This window comes from Sinocyclocheilus rhinocerous, unplaced genomic scaffold (genome assembly GCF_001515625.1).
Source record: "Sinocyclocheilus rhinocerous isolate Xijiao unplaced genomic scaffold, SAMN03320098_v1.1 scaffold1563, whole genome shotgun sequence".
NCBI lineage: Eukaryota > Metazoa > Chordata > Actinopteri > Cypriniformes > Cyprinidae > Sinocyclocheilus > Sinocyclocheilus rhinocerous.
The window spans coordinates 816,215-834,530 of record NW_015656185.1 but is presented as its reverse complement, the minus strand read 5'-3'; the positions used below and the strand labels follow the sequence as shown (position 1 = coordinate 834,530).

Genomic DNA, 18,316 nt, shown 5'->3' with positions numbered 1-18,316 from the left:
TTTCATAACGAAACACACAGCATCTCCACAACATGGCGGCGGCGGCAGCAACAATAATACAGCGAGAATAAGTTACGCCTTCTTTCTTTGCGTGAACGTTTGGGCGGCGTTATGCAAATCTTCTCACATCGTGACGTAGACATGTGGGGTGTGTTAGAACGAGCCGTTTTAGGTAGGTGTGGCTGACTCTGAACTTTTATAAAGAATATCTCTTTGGATTTGAGACTTTAGTCTTTGCAACTTTACAGATCTTCTTTATGCACCAAGAGCTTGTAACACTCCAAAGAGAAAGGAAAAATTGAAATCGCATCATATGACCTCTTTAATGACACCCCCTATTTTAGCAAGGGATATGCTGAATCTGTATTTGTAACATTACATGCTACAAAATCATTAAATATATAATACATAGTTTGTAAGCTCCCTGGACATTACACAGACACATATGTATCCTGTGATAGTTATAATTTAATGCACAAATCATCAAGGTGCTCTAAAGACCTGTTATAGCCACGGTATAGATGGATCGCACTTGTGTAGGAGACTCAGGGAAAGAGAAATTATGCCATGAAGAAACACTTCAAAAGTGAAAACACACTCATCTTCTGTCATTGAATATGATTCCAATAGGATAAGCATGCACAGTCTCGTGAATAATTATAAGACACTGATGAGTCATCAGTGTACTTTAATGTGAGAAAATGCCTCAACCTGTGACATTGACACTATGAAGATTTTAAATCTGCAAGACAAAAATAGCACTTAAGGTTAAAATTAACCATTTTCAAATACAATTCAAATTAACTCTTGCTAACATTGTTTTCTATAATGTGCAACACAAACACTTCTGTTAAAATCTATGGATAAAATGTATGACCCCTTAAAATGACTCTTGATTAAAGGCTTAACAATGGAATTTCAGTTCTCTAAATCTAGACATTTCAGCGATTGCACACTATACAAGTGTTACTTTACACTTTACTGTCCATTTATTTAGCTTTTTTTTTGCAGATGGGAAATGCACAGACTGCAACAAAGGCTCTACCTCTATTCCCACTGGACCTGTGATTGGAGCTATAGTTATAATAGCTATAATAGTTCTTGTTGCAGCACTCGGCTTTTACCTTTATAAGACTAAAAGACTCGGTGAGTATTACAACAGGATCACTGATCCTGGGCACACTCTTTTTAATATTTTTATTTAATAAAGGTGCTTCAACTATCAGGATTGACAAGGCTGTTTTTTTGTAAAAAAAAACAAAAAACATCAACTATTAGGGCTGGGTGGTAAGAATGACCAAATTCTTGTAATAGTCAGGTGAAATATCTATTAATGTGGTTAAGCTGCAAGCAACTAAACTCTCCTTAACAACTATCTGTCCCTGACAGCAGTGCATGTAGACTGTAACGGTATTTATGATCTTTATTTGTAATAATCTCTAGTTATCCCATGGAGTAATACCAATGGAGCAGCACAAAGGAATCATGCTAATGGAGTAACTCAAAATCTTCTCCCAGGTAAAATGAAAGTGAAATGAATCTGTATTTCCCTTTAGATAAGTGTTCTGGGGTGTTCATGCATACAACAATTTTATCACTAGTGCTTGTGTGGGTGTGATTGCTCCTACTGCTGGATGATTTTAATGGGCTACACAACGGTTATTAAATTTATATATATAAAAATTAAATAAAATAATAAAATCACCACAAATTTGATGGAGTACTTTAAAATGCATAATGAGTATGTTTTGACAGGGAAACAGTTTTCCGCTACTAATAATGAACAGCAAACATTCACAAAGAGCATCGCAATTATCTTAACCTGTGTTTAGAAGCATAGTTTCTTGTTAGTATGACATGTGCATAGATCCAAATAAGCAAGCTAACATGCAGTACAATCTATCTTTCATTCCACATATATACAAATTTCATTTTATGTCTTTAAGTTTATCACGAGAATGAAAGTTAAGGGAACCCCAGAATAAACACAAGAGCAGAGTCGGCACTAGTGCATCACTGAAGAGGGGTCATCTGAAGTGACGAAAGGGGACAATGACAGTGCAAACTTAGCATAACATAGCTACTGAACAACTTACAGTTGGCAGAGTATTACTATAGTATTAATAGTATTAGTAATAATTTAGTAATAGCATTACTATATAAAACTGAAGGAAAATTGCTAAAGCCAGCACATTAAAAAATTTGACCCGAAATCTAAGTAAAGTGAAAAAAAGTGAAGTGACATGTGGCCAAGTATGGTGACCCATACTCAGAATTTGTGCTCTGCATTTAACCTATTCAAGTGCACACACACACACACACACACCGTGAACACACACCCGGGGAGCAGTTGGGGGTTTGGTGCCTTGCTCAAGGATCTCACCTCAGTCGTGGTATTGAGGGTGGAAGAGAGCGCTGGTGATTCACTCCCCCCACCTCACTTGAGACTCGAACCTGCAACCTTCAGGTTACAAGTCAGACTCTCTAACCATTAGGCCACGACTGCCCCACAAATGTATTATACACATTTTAGACCACCAGAAATAAATGACTTGGATAAACAATTTCAGCAGAGTTACCATTAATACAGACAAGTTTTCATGATACCACCGCCACCAAATATAATTGTTTATTATTATTTATTTGTATAATTAATTGCCTGCTAACACATGCTTATTGTGGCCACTTCACTAATTTAACACTCACTTCGACCCATTTAACAGATGCATAATTTTATGGTAAATTAAAATTGATAAGTGTTCTGTGTTTCTTATTTTCTATTCCTCATTGGATTTCCCAGGGGAGAATTATAGCAATGGACATGCACAAACAGCAGCCAATGGACATGCACAAACAGCAGCCAGTGGACATGCACAAACAGCAGCCAGTGGACATGCACAAACAGCAGCCAATGGAGGTAAGCAGTTAACAGTGCAGGTACAGCAGAAAAATCTGCTGGTGTTTTTGAAATAATATGCCATGAGGGCTGTGTAGTGATTACATAATAACAAAACAAAATGTAATAAGTGCACATAAGTATTACATTATTAATATATTAAAATGTTCAGAATGTAACTATTTTTGTTGGTATGGGTTGCTATGGGTGATTCATAGGGTCAAACAGAACATGCTGCTATGACTCTAAAGGAATAGTTCACTTCCAGAATAAAAATTTCCTGATAATTTACTCACCCCCATGTCATCCAAGATGTTCATGTCTTTCTTTCTTCAGTCGAAAAGAAATTAAGGTTTTTAAGGAAAACATTCCAGGATTTTTCTCCATATAATGGACTTAAATGGAAACCAAGTTGTTGAAGGTCCAAATTGCAGTTTCAATGCAGCTTCGAAGGGCTCTACACGATCCCAGCTGAGGAACAAGGGTTGTATCTAGCAAAACGATTGGTCATTTTCTTAAAAAAAAATCAAATGTATATACTTTTTAACCACAAATGAACCACAAATCTCGACTTCATGCATTACGTAGTCATGTTGGAAAGGTCACGCATGACGTAGGCAGAAGCACCGACCCAGTGTTTACAAAGCAAACATGCAAAGAAAGTCAAACGCTCTTTACAAAAAAGGTAAAACAATGATGTCGGATGATTTTGAAGTTGGAGGAGAAAATGAGATTGAGTTTTTTGCCCTACCCTTCCTTTCTGAACCGAAAGCACACAGACAAAGAGCTAACTGTGCTTGACCTTTCCAATGTGATTACGTCATGTGTGAAGTAGAGCTAGTGCAAGACGAACATTTGTGGTTTAACAATATGTTTTTTTTTTAAGAAAATGACAGATCGTTTTGCTAGATAAGACTCTTATTCCTCGGCTGGGATCGTGTAGAGCCCTTCGAAGCTGCACTGAAACTGCAATTTGGACATTCAACAACTTGGTTCCCATTTAAGTCCATTATATGGAGAAAAATCCTGGAATGTTTTCCTCAAAAACTTTAATTTCTTTTTGACTGAAGAAAGAAAGACATGAACATCTTGGATGATATGGGGGTGAGTAAATGATCGGGAAATTTTTATTCTGGAATTGAACTAATCCTTCAAGTCAAGTCACCTTTATTTTATATAGTGCTTTATACAATGCTGATTGTGTCAAAGCAGCTTTAAGGGAACGAATCACACCAGGACAACTATCGCGCGCGATTATCGCAGACGTTTAACACCTTGTGACTAAACAAAGGGCGCCAATGTGAGTGTGCAAAACGCAAGGCGTAAAAGCATCATTTTTAAAAAAACGCCTCGGGCTCGTTTTTGTGGTTTGACGCGCCGCATTAAAAACTGGCCGACCAATGAGATTGGCACTTTTGTTCACGTGCCTGGAGCTGCTGAAGTTACAGTAAAGCACGACTTGGTGGCACTCAAGCACAAAACGGCCTTGCCGAGCACACATTGATACCTAACGACGAAGAGGAAGTAAGTAGACCAAGAAGATGCATCGAGGCAAGATGAATGTAGAGCTGCTGGTCTCATTGGTGTCTGAACACAAAGGGCTTTATGACAAACGTGACAGCGACTACAAAAATCTCAATAAGAGGGAGTTGTTATGGAGAGGAATTGCAGATCAAAGAGGATTCAATGTGTACCGGGGTATTTCTGTTTTTCATTAAGCGCCATCTAATGTCAGGGAGTGAATTTGCACATTCACTCGGCTCATAGCCAGCGAAAATCGCTTGGGTATGAACACAAAAGACACGTCGAAAAACGTTGGTGATAATCGTCCCGGTGTGTACGAGGCTTTACAGAATCAAACAGGAAAATAATTTGCCAATAATGCAAGAAGACAATAGCAGAGTAATTTTTCAGCTAAAGTCAGTTCATTGATGATTCAGTGATGTCATCATCCAGTTCAACTCTCTTCCAATAGTGTCTGTGCAATCAGTCAAGCGTCCCCAACTAAGTGAGATGCGTTAATGCGTTATTGTGTTAACTTCCAACAGCCCTAAATTGAACGAGACATTTTCTTCACACAGAAGTTGTAGTTTGACATGTTTTTCTGCCCCCTTTTGATTGACAGGATATAACCAGATCATGACGGTTTTTAAACAATCAGCAGATGGCTGATGGTGCAGATAATTGACCTATCAGTAAGCCCCTCCCCTCAAACGCAGATGAGCCAATGGCAGTCGAGTATCAGTTGCAGGGGAGCGGAACTCGGACATCTGTAGGTTTCAGAGCCATAGAGAAACATTGGAGGATCCGAAGCTCGCATCGTTTTTATGGGGTTTATGCTTCAAAAATGGAAAAACTATGTGCCTAGGGTACTTGTAACACTAATTCCAGTTATCCTGAGAGGATAGGCAATGTAATTTATTTTATTCCATTTCCTAAATCCACCCAAAACAGAGCAAAATATCCCCAAGCATTCAACCCCAATCACCATGATGACGAAAACGTTCATTTTCTGGTTGTCATACTTTCATTAAGTTACACTTTTCATCTGCTCAAGCAGAACGTTAATGTCATCTTGTGCTTCAACAAAGTATTTCTGGCTAAAACTAGCTAACGTTAGCGTTAAAGTTAGTGAGTCCATGCTAACGTACAAACCTAAATGGCGAACTGTTCTCAAGTCATGTGCCGTGCAGTTAAAGTCAAAAACACATAAACGAAGGTCTATATTAGAGTGCCTCTCCATATTAATCGGGTTAAATGTAAATGAACTTAATCTTACTCTGCAGTATATGAACGGCGTTGATCCGGGATGTTGTCGTTGCGATCGTGACGACCGTAACAATTCTCCCATTTGCATTGTGATCTGTATTTTTACATATTTATTTTAATATATTTTATATATTCCTCCATGGCATATTTAAGTCCCACTTGAAGGTCCATCTGTGTCCCAAATTTATCAGCAACACCTCGGAAGAAGGTTTTCACTGACAGCTGTCATTGTAAGACAAGTGAGCAACTCACTGTTTGTTTGTCCGAGTGAGCAACAGTAACTAAGGGGGGTGGGGCTTACCGATTATTGACAGATACATTGGTGCATCCCCAATTATAAGCAAATAGTACAGTTATATGTGAAGTTTACTAAAATATTCTTCTATTTTTCTCATTTGTTTGCCCTATTAAAGGAAGCAGTGGAACGGAAGCCATCGTCTAACTGTAAAATAGCATATGTATTCCAGAATTATGCTAAAGAAATTAATCTTATGGTCATGTTTTACTGCAATATTGATTACGGTTTCTTTTTGTGCCACAGGAAGCAGGAAAAGTAGTGACTGAAGATGGAGATGGCCTTTCTGATTTTTTTCTTACTTTCATCATATCTACCATGTGCTTTGCTTTCCTGAATTCTTTAAGTGTGTAAGATCTGGTCAGAGTCAGACATAGGTAACTTAAACTGAGAGCAGGGTTCGTACAAGGTGTTTAAAGTGCTTGAATTTGACTTTTTGAAATTTAAGTCCTGGAAAACCCTTGAAAACAGCCATATTTTTGAGAAGGTACTTGGAAAATACTTGAATTTATAAAGGGCAGTATATATAAAAATTTGTGTTATTTTTTTTCCTCTTTAAAACAATATTTTTACGCAAAATTAACGATGCAGCGCATCTGATATAAATACAGAGCCGTTTCGCCGGGCTTTTAGCAGCGCACGAGATCTCGCGATATTACTCCTTGAGGTGAAAAGCGGTCTCGCGATATTAGTATAAAGTTGTGTTTGCGGTAAAACCTTTGATAGTGCTTGTATTATATTGTTCGGTCTTTTATTGCATGTGCTGTTCGTTTGGGTTTCATTTGGGAACGCATATAAAGTCTGACGCGTTTTGTGTTGCATTGTTATCATTTACAAGCGTGGAGCTCATCTCCATCTCAGCTGCTCGGGACACAAACTCTTCCTCTGCATATGCTAGGGTGACCATATGGGCTATTTTTACAGGACGCGTCCTTGCCAGGATTTCTACATTGCCTAAAATATCCAGGTTTTGGCTGTTTACACTGCAGATCGATCATTGTATGACATTCACGAGTGCTATAGAGAGCAGAGCAGACGGCTCCTTATGCTTTCGAATCACTCTCGCAGTACTTTGGAGTCATTAAATGATCGGTGCGCAGCGATACTTCAAGTCGAACGAACAAACACGTGCACGTATTTGCATCGCTTTGATCGTTCTATGTAGATCTCACCTTCTCACGCGCCACGATTGGTCGATTATATACAATACCTGCATGTTGTTGGTCAAACTACTTTGGATGTTTTAGGCAATATAAAAATCCTGGCTAGGACGTGTCCAGTATGAACGGCACATATGGCCACCCTAGCATATGCTGTGAGTTTGTGTTGCTTAACGTTCATCTGGGAAAACAGTGCATGTTATCTCACTAGATTTGTAACGTAAATCATTTATAAACCTATGCCAAAACAGGAGAATACATCAACATATTTCTAAATATGCGATTTGTTGTACATCGCGATTTCAAAATAAAAGTTCAAACCCTTGTTCTGAGTTTGCATGTGGCCAAATATTAAAATTACACGGATTTAAACGTCCTTGAATCACGCTGTAAAGTGAAGCATGGCCAGACCGTTGGCGGCCTCTGCAGGTATTTGTTAAAATACATATACTGAAATTGGTTGTGTTCATATTTTGTTCAGGCATATTACATTATGTAGGCCTATTTTATCAGTGTTGTTCTATAAAACCATGTAATTACTTGGTTTTGATACTTTATTATCAAATTATTGTAATTATTTATTACAATTATTATTGCCTCGTCGTTAGTTTATATATAAATAGTCATCCTAAAGCCTGTTTTTCACTTAGGTCTATTTGTATTACTAAAAAATATCATTGATTACTCAATTGTCAAAATAATCAGTAGATTACTTGATTACCAAAATAATCAGTTACAGCCCTATATTAGTTAAAATATTTCAAAATACAAGTGCATTGTTTAGATTTGTGTGATTAAAAGACAAATATTTTGTCATTTAAAAAAAAATCTTAAAAATATTACAGTATTAAAATATTGTCTCATTCTAGTGAATCAAGTATCTGTATATCTCGTAAGCTAAGTGTATTGTCACACACCCTAGTGTTGATAAGTGGTGATATTGCTCATCATTTCCCAAGTGTACGATACAGCTTTCATTCTTCAGGTCAATCATATATTCATGAAAAAAAAAAATCAGTTTGAATAAGGAAAGCGATAACTTTGACTAATATCCCACATTTCATTACACCAAATACACAAAATACTGTTCTTTTTAGCAGCATCATATGACCCCTTTAAAGTTGCCACAGTCATTGCATGCTTTTGTGCCGCACTTTATTTGTACCATTTTGTATTAGTTTATTAGGCTAGAATTTGAAAGATAATATTGTTTGATAAGTGAGATCTCTGATTTTAGTCCTTGAAAACCAAAAAAGTAGTGCTTAAAGTCCTTGAAAGTCCTGGAATTTCATTTTGCAGTTTCTGTACGAACCCTGTGAAAGATTGTAATGACTTGTTGCCATGCTACCTTCAGACTGTGTAGTGTGTAATTATGCACATGTTCATGTGTGATGAGGAAGGACATGGAATATGGGGGATTTCTAACTTTTACCATAATTAAGCTCAAGGAAAATTAAGAATATCTGGAAATAACACCAGTTGCCCCCGATGTCCAAACAAAGAAAATTAGGATTGTTGTAGTCATCCACTGTTATGGGCAAAAACGTTTATTTAAATTAGGTCAAACATTTCAGTTGATAGCCATGTTCTTTTGTTACATTACATTTACATTTGACAAATGATTTAATCAAAGTGACTTACATTGCATTCAAGTATACATTTCATCAGTTGATACATTTCTTGGGACTCGAACTCATGACCCATTGCTAGCGCTTTCTCTACTGTTTGAGCTACAGCAATGTTGTTTGAGGTCAAAGTATGAACTTGTCAAAATAAGCGTGTTGTGCTTAAGCTTTGAATAAATGTTACAATTTTATTTTGACTGTGGTTGTGGTTTTTTGGAAGATTTGGCCTTGTTGACTGCAAATGAGCTTTATTTTTCTTCATTATTAATAGCATAATTTCACAGTTCAGATCTCAAGCATGGGACACTGCAGATCATGTCATGAATTAAGTTAGAAGAACTTAAGATTCATTAACTAAAAATGTATAAACGGTTTTGTATGTAACAAAAATAATTGAAAAATGTTCAATAGCAATATAAGTTAGAGGATATTATAATAGATATTATGAAACTACCTTATTTTTCCTGCAATTTTTTTTGTTTCTGGTAACATGTCAGTGTCATCCACTTACACCTATTTTTAAATATAAAACAGCTCTTTTTGCTGCTTGATATTGCAAACAGGTGTTTCACACCATATTATTTGTAAAGTATTGTCTTAATTATAAACACACTGGTTTGTAGCTGTCATGCATTTCCCAGCTTGTAAAGTGTTTCAGTATGTGAAGTGAATAAAGTTTTTTTTTCCCCAACATGTAATCTAAAGGGGAGGGGAGGGTTGTGTAATCATTGGTTGTGTATGAGGTTTGCATGCATGTGAAACCTTTCATTATAACCGACAAAGTATAAACACAATGTAAAAGATTTGAAGGTAGTTATGTCTAGTATTAAAGGGTTACTCCACCCCAAAATGAAAATCGTGTCATTAATCACTTACCCCCCTGTCGTTCCAAACTCGTAAAAGCTTAGTTCGTCTTCGGAACACAATTTAAGATATTTTGGATGAAAACCGGGAGGCTTGTGACTGTCCCATTGACTGCCAAGTAAATTACACTGTCAAGGTCCAGAAAAGTATGAAAGACTTCGTCAGAATAGTCCATCTGCCATCAGTGGTTCAACCGTAACGTTATGAAGCGACGAGAATACTTTTTGTACGCGAAGAAAACAAAAAATAATGACTTTATTCAACAATTCGTCTCCTCTGTGTCTCTCCGCATCACCGTAGCGCCATTTTGGAGAATATCCACTGAACGCAAGCAGCGTACGCTATTTTGCGTCAGCTGTGCCACAAGGATACATTTTCTACATGCATTTACGCTTTGATTTGAACGAAAACAGCGCATCCGTGCAGCGCGGCTGACACAGAAGAGCGTACGCTGCTTGCGTTCAGCAGATATTCTCCAAAACGGCGCTACGGTGTTGCGGATGTTACTTTTTACATTATAAGGAAGTACATCGTATTTACTTCCGCGTTGCAAAATAAGGTGGATAGATCTCTGCGGAACAATAAGGAGGCGTTTCTCAATTATTGGGCGTCTTCAAACTAGGATAGGTGTTTACTGTTTAACTATCCAATCATAAAAGTATGAGGCTATATTATTTCCCTTTTTTCTTTTCTTTCTTGTTTTTCTCATTAACGCAACTGTTTTGTTGAGTCCTAGATCACGATCAAACAATTAGTTATGTCAAGATCACGAGTAATCAAGAAATAAAAAGCAATGCCGCATGCTGACTTAAAACTCGGAAAAAATGCGTTCCGAAATACTGTTTTATATTAATGTAAGGGATTAATAAGTTTCATTTTGGGGTGGAGTATCCCTTTAAGGGTTTTTTTTCCCTAATAATTGATAGTTTTAAAGTGATATTAAACATTTTTCTTCCCTGAAAGCGGTCATGCCCTAGAAGGTTTACAGCTTTGTCAGCATTTTAAATCCCTGGTAAATTTGCATTGCTGGTTTTAGTCAGATGCTTTAGTCTTAGGTGCTTGCCAAAATATACATTGTGCAAAGATATATTTAAAAATTTATTCAACGTTAGACAACACCAACACAAGAGGATTCACACACTCTCATTGCCAGTGGTTCACCTGCGCCTCATTCAGGGAAACTACAAGAAAATTGACACCAAATGACATCAGCTGGCAGACAATAGAAATAAGTCATTGTAATAGATCATGAACATTTGAGTGAATTAATTCTGAACACACACCTTTCCATCGAAGCAGGTCTCTGTGCAAGGCGACCCAGAGGGCAAGCACACTTCAGTAGAGCACATGAAGTAAATCTGTTTGCAGGGAGAAACACTTGAACCACCGGCGTCTCTTTCCAAATCATGCTTCTGATCATGTGTTTGTGTAGTTACCTCCTCATTCAGGTATTTTTTGGTGGACAAATCCATGAACTGAAAGGCTTTAATCTCAAAGCGACGCTGGTGCCGATTCTGAGGAAGATGTTTCATATAAAGGATGGCGGTGCTGCCAGAGTCGAGAGGATTAGGGCATCTGCAGAATAAGTGTTAAACAAGAATCAATGCTGAATGAGACATTTGAGAAAAGCAAAACTTGTAAATATATGCATATCAAATTCTTTTTGGAATAAACTGAAACGAAAGGTGTTGAAGTACAACAGGTAATTATGGAAACAAATGTTAATGAACTTAAATAAAATATAAAAATGCACACAAATCAAATACCCCTGATGCCATGGTCTCTTACCCATCAAACAGTAGAACCAGGGCGCTCTGAGCGGAGCGTGAATAGGCCACACAGTAATGAACTATAAGAGTAGCTGCCGGTTTTCGAGACCTCAGACGCAACTCCAGATATACAGACTTCCCCAAAAGAACGTGTAGGGGCTGATGACACTGTGGATAAAACTTAGTGAAAGTCTCATCTGCAAGAAAAAAATTGGGGGTAAATTAAGCATCTCAAATAGTAAAGGCTATGACAGTATGGCATGTTCCAGTTTAACATGGCTACTGAAATTTACCCATAGAAATTAAAAGCTGAACTCCAAACCGCCCTTCAGACACCAGGACTGGAGGCAGACTGGGACTCATAACCATGTATCCTGCACTCGCAAGCATAGGTCCTGCAAACATGGGAGCAGCTGAAACCCTCGGGTAGCGGCACTCAACCATCAGTCTAAGGAAGACAAAATAAAAGACAAAGGAGGAAAAATAAGATGCATATAGGCATACAAGCATACAACGGCAGCCTGTGAGATTACGAAGACTTGGAACAATATGCACTGATAAAAATACACTATAATACCAGAAACATGCATTGAAGACAGCAAAAGGACAGGCTAGACCATTTTCAAAGAACATTTTTAAAAACCTTATTGGATTATCCCTGGAGATCATGCCATACTTCAGGTTGCGAACTTTAATTATGGTCTGTACCTCAGCCAGGTAAATTATCGTCTCGCCAATGACCTGTAGAATTACAGCAAACGTCCTCTTGTTTCAATGAACTGACTGAATCAGTGTACAGTACAAACGGAGTTCTCTACATCAAAATACTTGCATAAGAACGTGTTCCACACTCAGAGACAGAAAATTTGAAGACGGCGAAGTCTTTGTTGGAGATAACAGGCTTGCAACCAGTCTTTCCAGCAACCATCAGGCTCATGGGGTTCACAGGGATGTTTGTGAAATCATTATAAACGGCGAAGACAAAGTTCTTATCAGCAGTGCATTCTGGGAAGACAAGAAGGTTGAGCCAAATTAAACTAAATTTGAAAACAAGACGTTAAAAACAGATTAAAAAAAAAAGAAAAGAAAAAAAAAGCTAAAAACCCACTCCTCCCTGGATTTGTTCAGGATAAAATAGGTTTTTCAATGTCTAGTACCACTAAGTACCACTAGAGACGTCCTGTATGTACTAAAAAAAAAAAACATAAGAGCAAGTAATGCAGTAAAACAAATCACATCCATGAAAAGGTAATGTGTTATTTTTAGGCATAGACCAACATGACAGTATGCCTGTGCACAAAGTAAGGTACAAGTAAAGAAATGCTCTACTGAGCCTGGTCTAATTAATATAATAATTATATTATATTACTTTTCAAAACTTGAACACAATGGCAGTACACTTAGCATTATCATTTTCACTTTTAAGAGGCGCTCTTAAAAAAAGGCACGTAATACAATTAATTTAACATATGTTCATTTAAACAGTTTTTGGAGACTTTTAACATTTAATTAAAACAATCATTCTCATTGAAACATGGCTCATGCATTTAAAATTTTCATCACAATATTTGCACTCAGTGTTGTGCATTCAGCCAATATATTAACAACTAATGGCTATATCAAAACAGACAAACATGGATGAACTTTTTTGAGAGAAAAGGACCATTGGTACCTCAATATGCTTTCTCAGATTTAATGGCAAACTTAATATGCCATCTTCAAAGACATTTACCTGATGAAAATTTTAACTGAAGCTGAAATGTTGTTGTGTGAACAGAAATCTCATTGGTTCTCATACATCAAAAGCGTACGTTTGAGCTTCTGTTTACCATATTTAATGCATGCAAGTACTTTTCAAAATGAAACTATAAATAAATGTAATCAATTAAAAATACAAGTATCATACTGGAGTTATTTTGGGGGATTTGTACTTTATTCAAGTATTTATTTACACACCTAAGCACGTATGTGCTTTAAGTGGACCGACCTAAAAACTGCAGGATTTGAGGTCCTTATGATAACACGGTGTGAACCGACTTGCCTTAATAGCCTTAAGTTACTTGAACATGCACGGTTTCAGCGGTGAAGTACATACACATCATAGCAATTTGTAGCCGTTTTGGTGAATTCGTATGATTTCACATGATCTCAGTTGTACGTTACTCTACAATCTGCTCTCTAAAAATCATACAATATTATATTATACCTGAACTCACAGATGACCTTATATCTGATTTGGAAAGAAGGTTAAAGAAGTGAAAGCAGATACAGCAGCAAAAATAGTGATTAATGGATGCGTGAAGAGGCTTGGCTCACTGTGCCAATTCCTCCCCAAAGTCTTCAGGGTTAAGATTTGGGCAGTTTGGAGGCCAACATTCTTCCACACCAGATTCATTAAATATTTTTTATATGGACCTCACTTTGCCCGGTTGGTTCAGGTGTGTTTAATTAGGGCTGGAGATAAACTCTGCAGGACACCGGCCCTCCAGGACCGAGCTTGGTGACCCCTGTATTAAATGGTCGAAAAATAACAAGCAACACTTGGTACCTTCATGGTAAAAAAATGACAGACATAAGAAACTAATAGAACATACAAAAAAAAAAAAAGTCATGGAAAAATTGCTCAATTTTATAAATATCGCATAGCATCATAAAATATTGAACAAAAATATATTCGATTGATTTTCTTGAAAAAGCGATGTTACATTCAAGGCTTTGGTCACTTTTGACCATGAAGGTTCCAAGTGTGACCCACAAATGAAGAGGCCCAGAATACCACATTTTGTTGTCGCCCATTCAACAGTTACAGCATCTAATATCAGCCAAACTGAAAAATATTAGCCAATGCTTATGGCTATTAAAGCTTGATTTCATGGGATGCTTCATTAATCATCAAACCTTATCAAACTTTTCATAACACAATGGAAGTACACTTTGCATTATTTTCACTTTTAAGAGGCACTCTAAAAAAAAAAGGCACGTAATACAATTAATTTAACGATGTTAATTTACACACTTTTTGGAGACTTTAACATTTAATTAAAACAATCATTCTCATTGAAACATGGGTCATGCATTTCAATTCTCATCACTGATTTTATTTGCACTCAAACATGATCTCAGTTGTACGTTACTCTACAATCTGCTCTCTAAAAATCATCCATTTTCATATGATTAATATAATACGGGCGTGTTAGAACGAGCCGTTTTAGGTAGGCGTGGTTGACTCTTAACTTTTATAAAGAATATCTCTTTGGATTTGAGACTTTAGTCTGCAACTTTACAGATCTTCTTTATGCACCAAGAGCTTGTAACACTCCAAAGAGAAAGGAAAAATTGAAATTGCATCATATGACCCCTTTAATAGAAATTCCAACCAATCAGGTTGGAAAAGCACAGCAGCTTTAGAGCAAAAGTGAGCTGTACACAAGAGTTTCGTGTTCACCTCCCGGTGTGCTGTTCAGCAGCAGTGGATATGGTAGGGAAAGGGGAGGTGATGACTGGGAAGGTTGTGTCGGGGGCAGTTTTGCACAAACTGGCATCTGATCTGACTGCACACTCAGATGTTTTAGGGAAGCAGTGAGACTTTGGTTTGCATCACAAGACACCGTTGCGACATCCAACTGTCCGTCTTCATCTGGATAGAGGACCCTCAGAGTGTAATGGCCATTCTAAAGACAGAACAATGGTAAAAAAAAAACAAAAAAAACACTGTGCACCTCTTTTGTTTGACAGACGCCTAGAGGAGAGAGGTTAAAATAAGCAAGCTTGGGAAATCAACTGAAAAAGGTCTCAGAGGTGGAACAAGACGTTACATTCTGATGAAACAAACATTTTTCTTTGGAATAACATGCGCTGACCCATTTTGCAATAGGACCATGAATGTGTGTATAGATAAACAGATTGTTCACCCAAAAATAAAAAATTCAACATTAACTCACCCTTTTGCCATTCGAAACCTGTAAGCATATCTTTCTTCTGTGGAACACATTTTGATGGTCAGGGTTCAAACAACATTGAGTTTTACTGTATAGACTTTTTGTACAGGTTTGGAAAGACATAAGGGTGAGTAAATAAACATTTCTTTAATAACCGACTTGATGTGAACTTTAAAAGCAGAAATGTTTCCATAACTTCCTTAATACCTCCAAGATAACATGACAGCCAGCGTAGTCAACAACCAAAATATTTTGGCCATGGCCTTGTGTCAGCGAGTATCCACAGGCCGCTGGGGCCCCAAGCACAGATTCAATTACTGAAACACCTGAAAATATTTATAAACATTCAGATGGCAGAAATCGAAATGTTAATTAAATGTACATGTATGAAAACATAAACGGCTATACTAGCACTTACCCAAAATCTTAACCTGACTGAGAGAACCAGCTGGCAAAATCACTTTCATAGTACCATTGTTACAGTAAACTGCCAGTTTTGATTTCATCACCTGTACACTGTCTTGAGTTGCCACTTCTGAGTGATCAGCTTCAACACCAGAATAATCATCATCTACGCTTGAAGAAGGATCTAAAGTAGAGATCGGCGTTGAACCCTGTGATAGAGCCAAATCAATGCAACACAAAACCAGAATTAGCGTTTTCACACCCTGCCAAGCCATGTGTGCTTAAAACTTAGCAAAAGATGGGACGGAGAATAAAGAGTAGCGCTGCAAAAATCAGATCAGAGGGAACTACGTTCATTCATAACACCTGCCTCCAGCAGTTTCAGCATAATTACCTCACGCTGAATATTAATTAGGTCACGTGACGCTTTTCTCAACTTAAAAAGCCAGAGCCGTTGAAAAAACGCCCGAATTCCAGTGTTGCCAAATCCGCGGTTTTCCCGAGGAATTGATCTACTTTAACACTGTTGCCGCGGTTTTTTTTCATGTCCGCGGGTTGAAGCTACTCCAATAACATGATATTTATCCCCTGGAATGCAAATTGTAGCAGGGGAACCCCGCCAAAAACGTGTATTTTACATTTTATATTAGAATCAGCCAGGGGTGTGAAGTAACGAATTACAAATACTCACGTTACAGTAATTAAGTAGTTTTAATCAGTAATTGTACTTTTTTGAGTAGTTTAAAAATTGTGTACTTTTACTTTTACTTGAGTACATTTTAAGTGATGTATTGGTACTTTTACTCCGCTATTTTCCTCCGTTTGTGGTCGTTACATGCTTATTTTCATTTTATTTTTATCCATCAACGTGATTGGATAGAGAGTAATAGGTCTCGTGACTTTCGTCAAATCAAATTGTGCATAGAAAACCTTAACCGCCAACTGTTTATAATGGCTGCTGTAAGTGCATTCTTCAAGCATCAATTCTGTCGGCTATGGGGTTGGTTTATTGTTTACATTTTTTCCCTTATGAATTTGCTTGGTGCAGCATTCTATATGTATATAGGCATGTTTGGGCTGTTATAAATGTTTAAAAAATCATTTATATATTATTAAACGCGATCTGCGATGACGTCACAATCGTGTTGCATTGTGGTCTATGGTGCGGCCTGAAGTGTGCATATGAATCAGACTCGCTCCCTCGGTCAAAATCGAGGGGTCGAGGGTCTGTCCATATAAACTTCCCTCGTCCACTTCAGGAAGTGGAACACACTTCAAAATGGCAGCGGGGATTCCCCCGAGGGGAAGTGCTTAGGGAAGTTTGCCAGTGCCTGTCTAAAAGTGGAGTTGAACGCAGCCCCAATGTCCCTACGCCCTTAAAGTGGAAGTAAACTTGACTGACTGCTTCACTTCCACTTTAAAGTAAAGTCTTTTGGTGAGGGAAAAAGTAAACACGTTTGAGTGTGTAGTAGAAGAGTAGGCAAGCTTTGGGACAGTTACACGCAACGCACACTGACAGAGAACTGAAGTAGCACGTTGATCTGCCAGCCATGGGTCTTTATGCAGAGAACTTTTTGCATAATGATGCATTTAAAAGTTAATGGCAAAACGAATGTTTATAAACGTTCACATTGTTGTTGCAGATAAAATATAACACAGATAACATTATTATTATTTTTTTTACCAGATTAAATGTTGATTATTAGTAACTCAAACGCCTTTTTCTAAACCTCTCTACTTAACCGCACATCCGCCATGTTTGTAGTTTTTAACGCTTTTTATTCATGTTTGTAGTTCTGAAGCCATAGACATATAACATATAAAAAGTGTTTTATATGTCCACGTCTGAAGCGAAATCCTTCGCCAAAGCGCAAAGGATTGTAGGAAATATTAGCCATTAGAATGTGCACGGATCCACACTTCAAAAATCTACCTGAAATAATCGACCATCCGGGGACTTTTGGCGTACTTATTTCAACATACTATGCTTTGGGACACACTTATTCTGATCTCATATTCTATTGAGGATGGATGGTATGAACATTGGGACGCAGGGAGAATGTTAATGGTCGTGCTCCCATTACTGCTGTTCCTGCACTGACCTTTGGGCTACATGTACAGTCGCCTTTATGAAGAAAAAAAAAAAAGAATTTACAGAACTGAAGTATTCAACTACGACTTAAATGATGCTGTATCGCGAAAACTACAGTTCACCACCTGCTTCACACAAATATATAAGCTATACATTATGGATGTCTTAAAGGGTCATGAAACCCCAAACTACTTTTTCTGAGATTTTAGCAGAGGTGTTTGTGTTGCACATCATAGAAGACAATGTTAGCATCCGATAATTTTAAGTGTTGGAGAAAACTGGTTAATTTTAAGCTTTTTTGCGCTATTTTCATCTTCCGGGTTAAAAATCTACATTGTGTTGACGTCACAATTTGTGACGTGGCAATGGACTATATATAGTACATCAATGATGGGTCGGTGTCTATTAAATTATTAATGAACCTGCGTGTTCTTATCCTATGAGAAGACGCTTAGCTTAATTATTGACAACAGCATGTGTTGATTTGCTATGACAGACGCTTC

The 18,316-nt window shown here is 37.5% G+C and overlaps 3 protein-coding genes across 3 annotated transcripts in view; 1 reads left to right on the top strand and 2 right to left on the bottom strand.

Moving 5' to 3' along the window:
- LOC107719853 (H-2 class I histocompatibility antigen, Q10 alpha chain-like) overlaps positions 1-6,454 on the top strand; it is an 11,280-nt gene extending 4,826 nt beyond the window's left edge. Inside the window, exons 5-9 of the mRNA XM_016527394.1 lie at positions 1,012-1,146; positions 1,444-1,518; positions 2,801-2,917; positions 6,079-6,123; positions 6,207-6,454. Coding sequence (XP_016382880.1) covers positions 1,012-1,146; positions 1,444-1,518; positions 2,801-2,917; positions 6,079-6,107 — 356 coding nt within the window. The 3' untranslated portion in view covers positions 6,108-6,123; positions 6,207-6,454. The remainder of the gene's footprint in view (positions 1-1,011; positions 1,147-1,443; positions 1,519-2,800; positions 2,918-6,078; positions 6,124-6,206) is intronic.
- Positions 6,455-10,694: 4,240 nt separating this feature from the next.
- On the bottom strand, positions 10,695-12,390 carry LOC107719860 (zona pellucida sperm-binding protein 1-like). Its single transcript, XM_016527400.1, has 7 exons — positions 12,211-12,390; positions 12,022-12,119; positions 11,672-11,826; positions 11,398-11,575; positions 11,046-11,184; positions 10,893-10,967; positions 10,695-10,790 (listed from the first exon to the last, which is right to left on the bottom strand). The coding sequence occupies exons 1-7, from the start codon at positions 12,313-12,315 to the stop codon at positions 10,782-10,784; spliced, it is 759 nt and encodes a 252-aa protein (XP_016382886.1). The 5' UTR covers positions 12,316-12,390; the 3' UTR covers positions 10,695-10,781.
- A 2,377-nt stretch (positions 12,391-14,767) lies between these two features.
- LOC107719861 (uncharacterized) lies at positions 14,768-16,056 on the bottom strand. Its single transcript, XM_016527401.1, has 3 exons — positions 15,735-16,056; positions 15,524-15,642; positions 14,768-15,049 (listed from the first exon to the last, which is right to left on the bottom strand). The coding sequence occupies exons 1-3, from the start codon at positions 15,994-15,996 to the stop codon at positions 14,783-14,785; spliced, it is 648 nt and encodes a 215-aa protein (XP_016382887.1). The 5' UTR covers positions 15,997-16,056; the 3' UTR covers positions 14,768-14,782.
- Between the last annotated feature and the right edge of the window lie 2,260 nt (positions 16,057-18,316).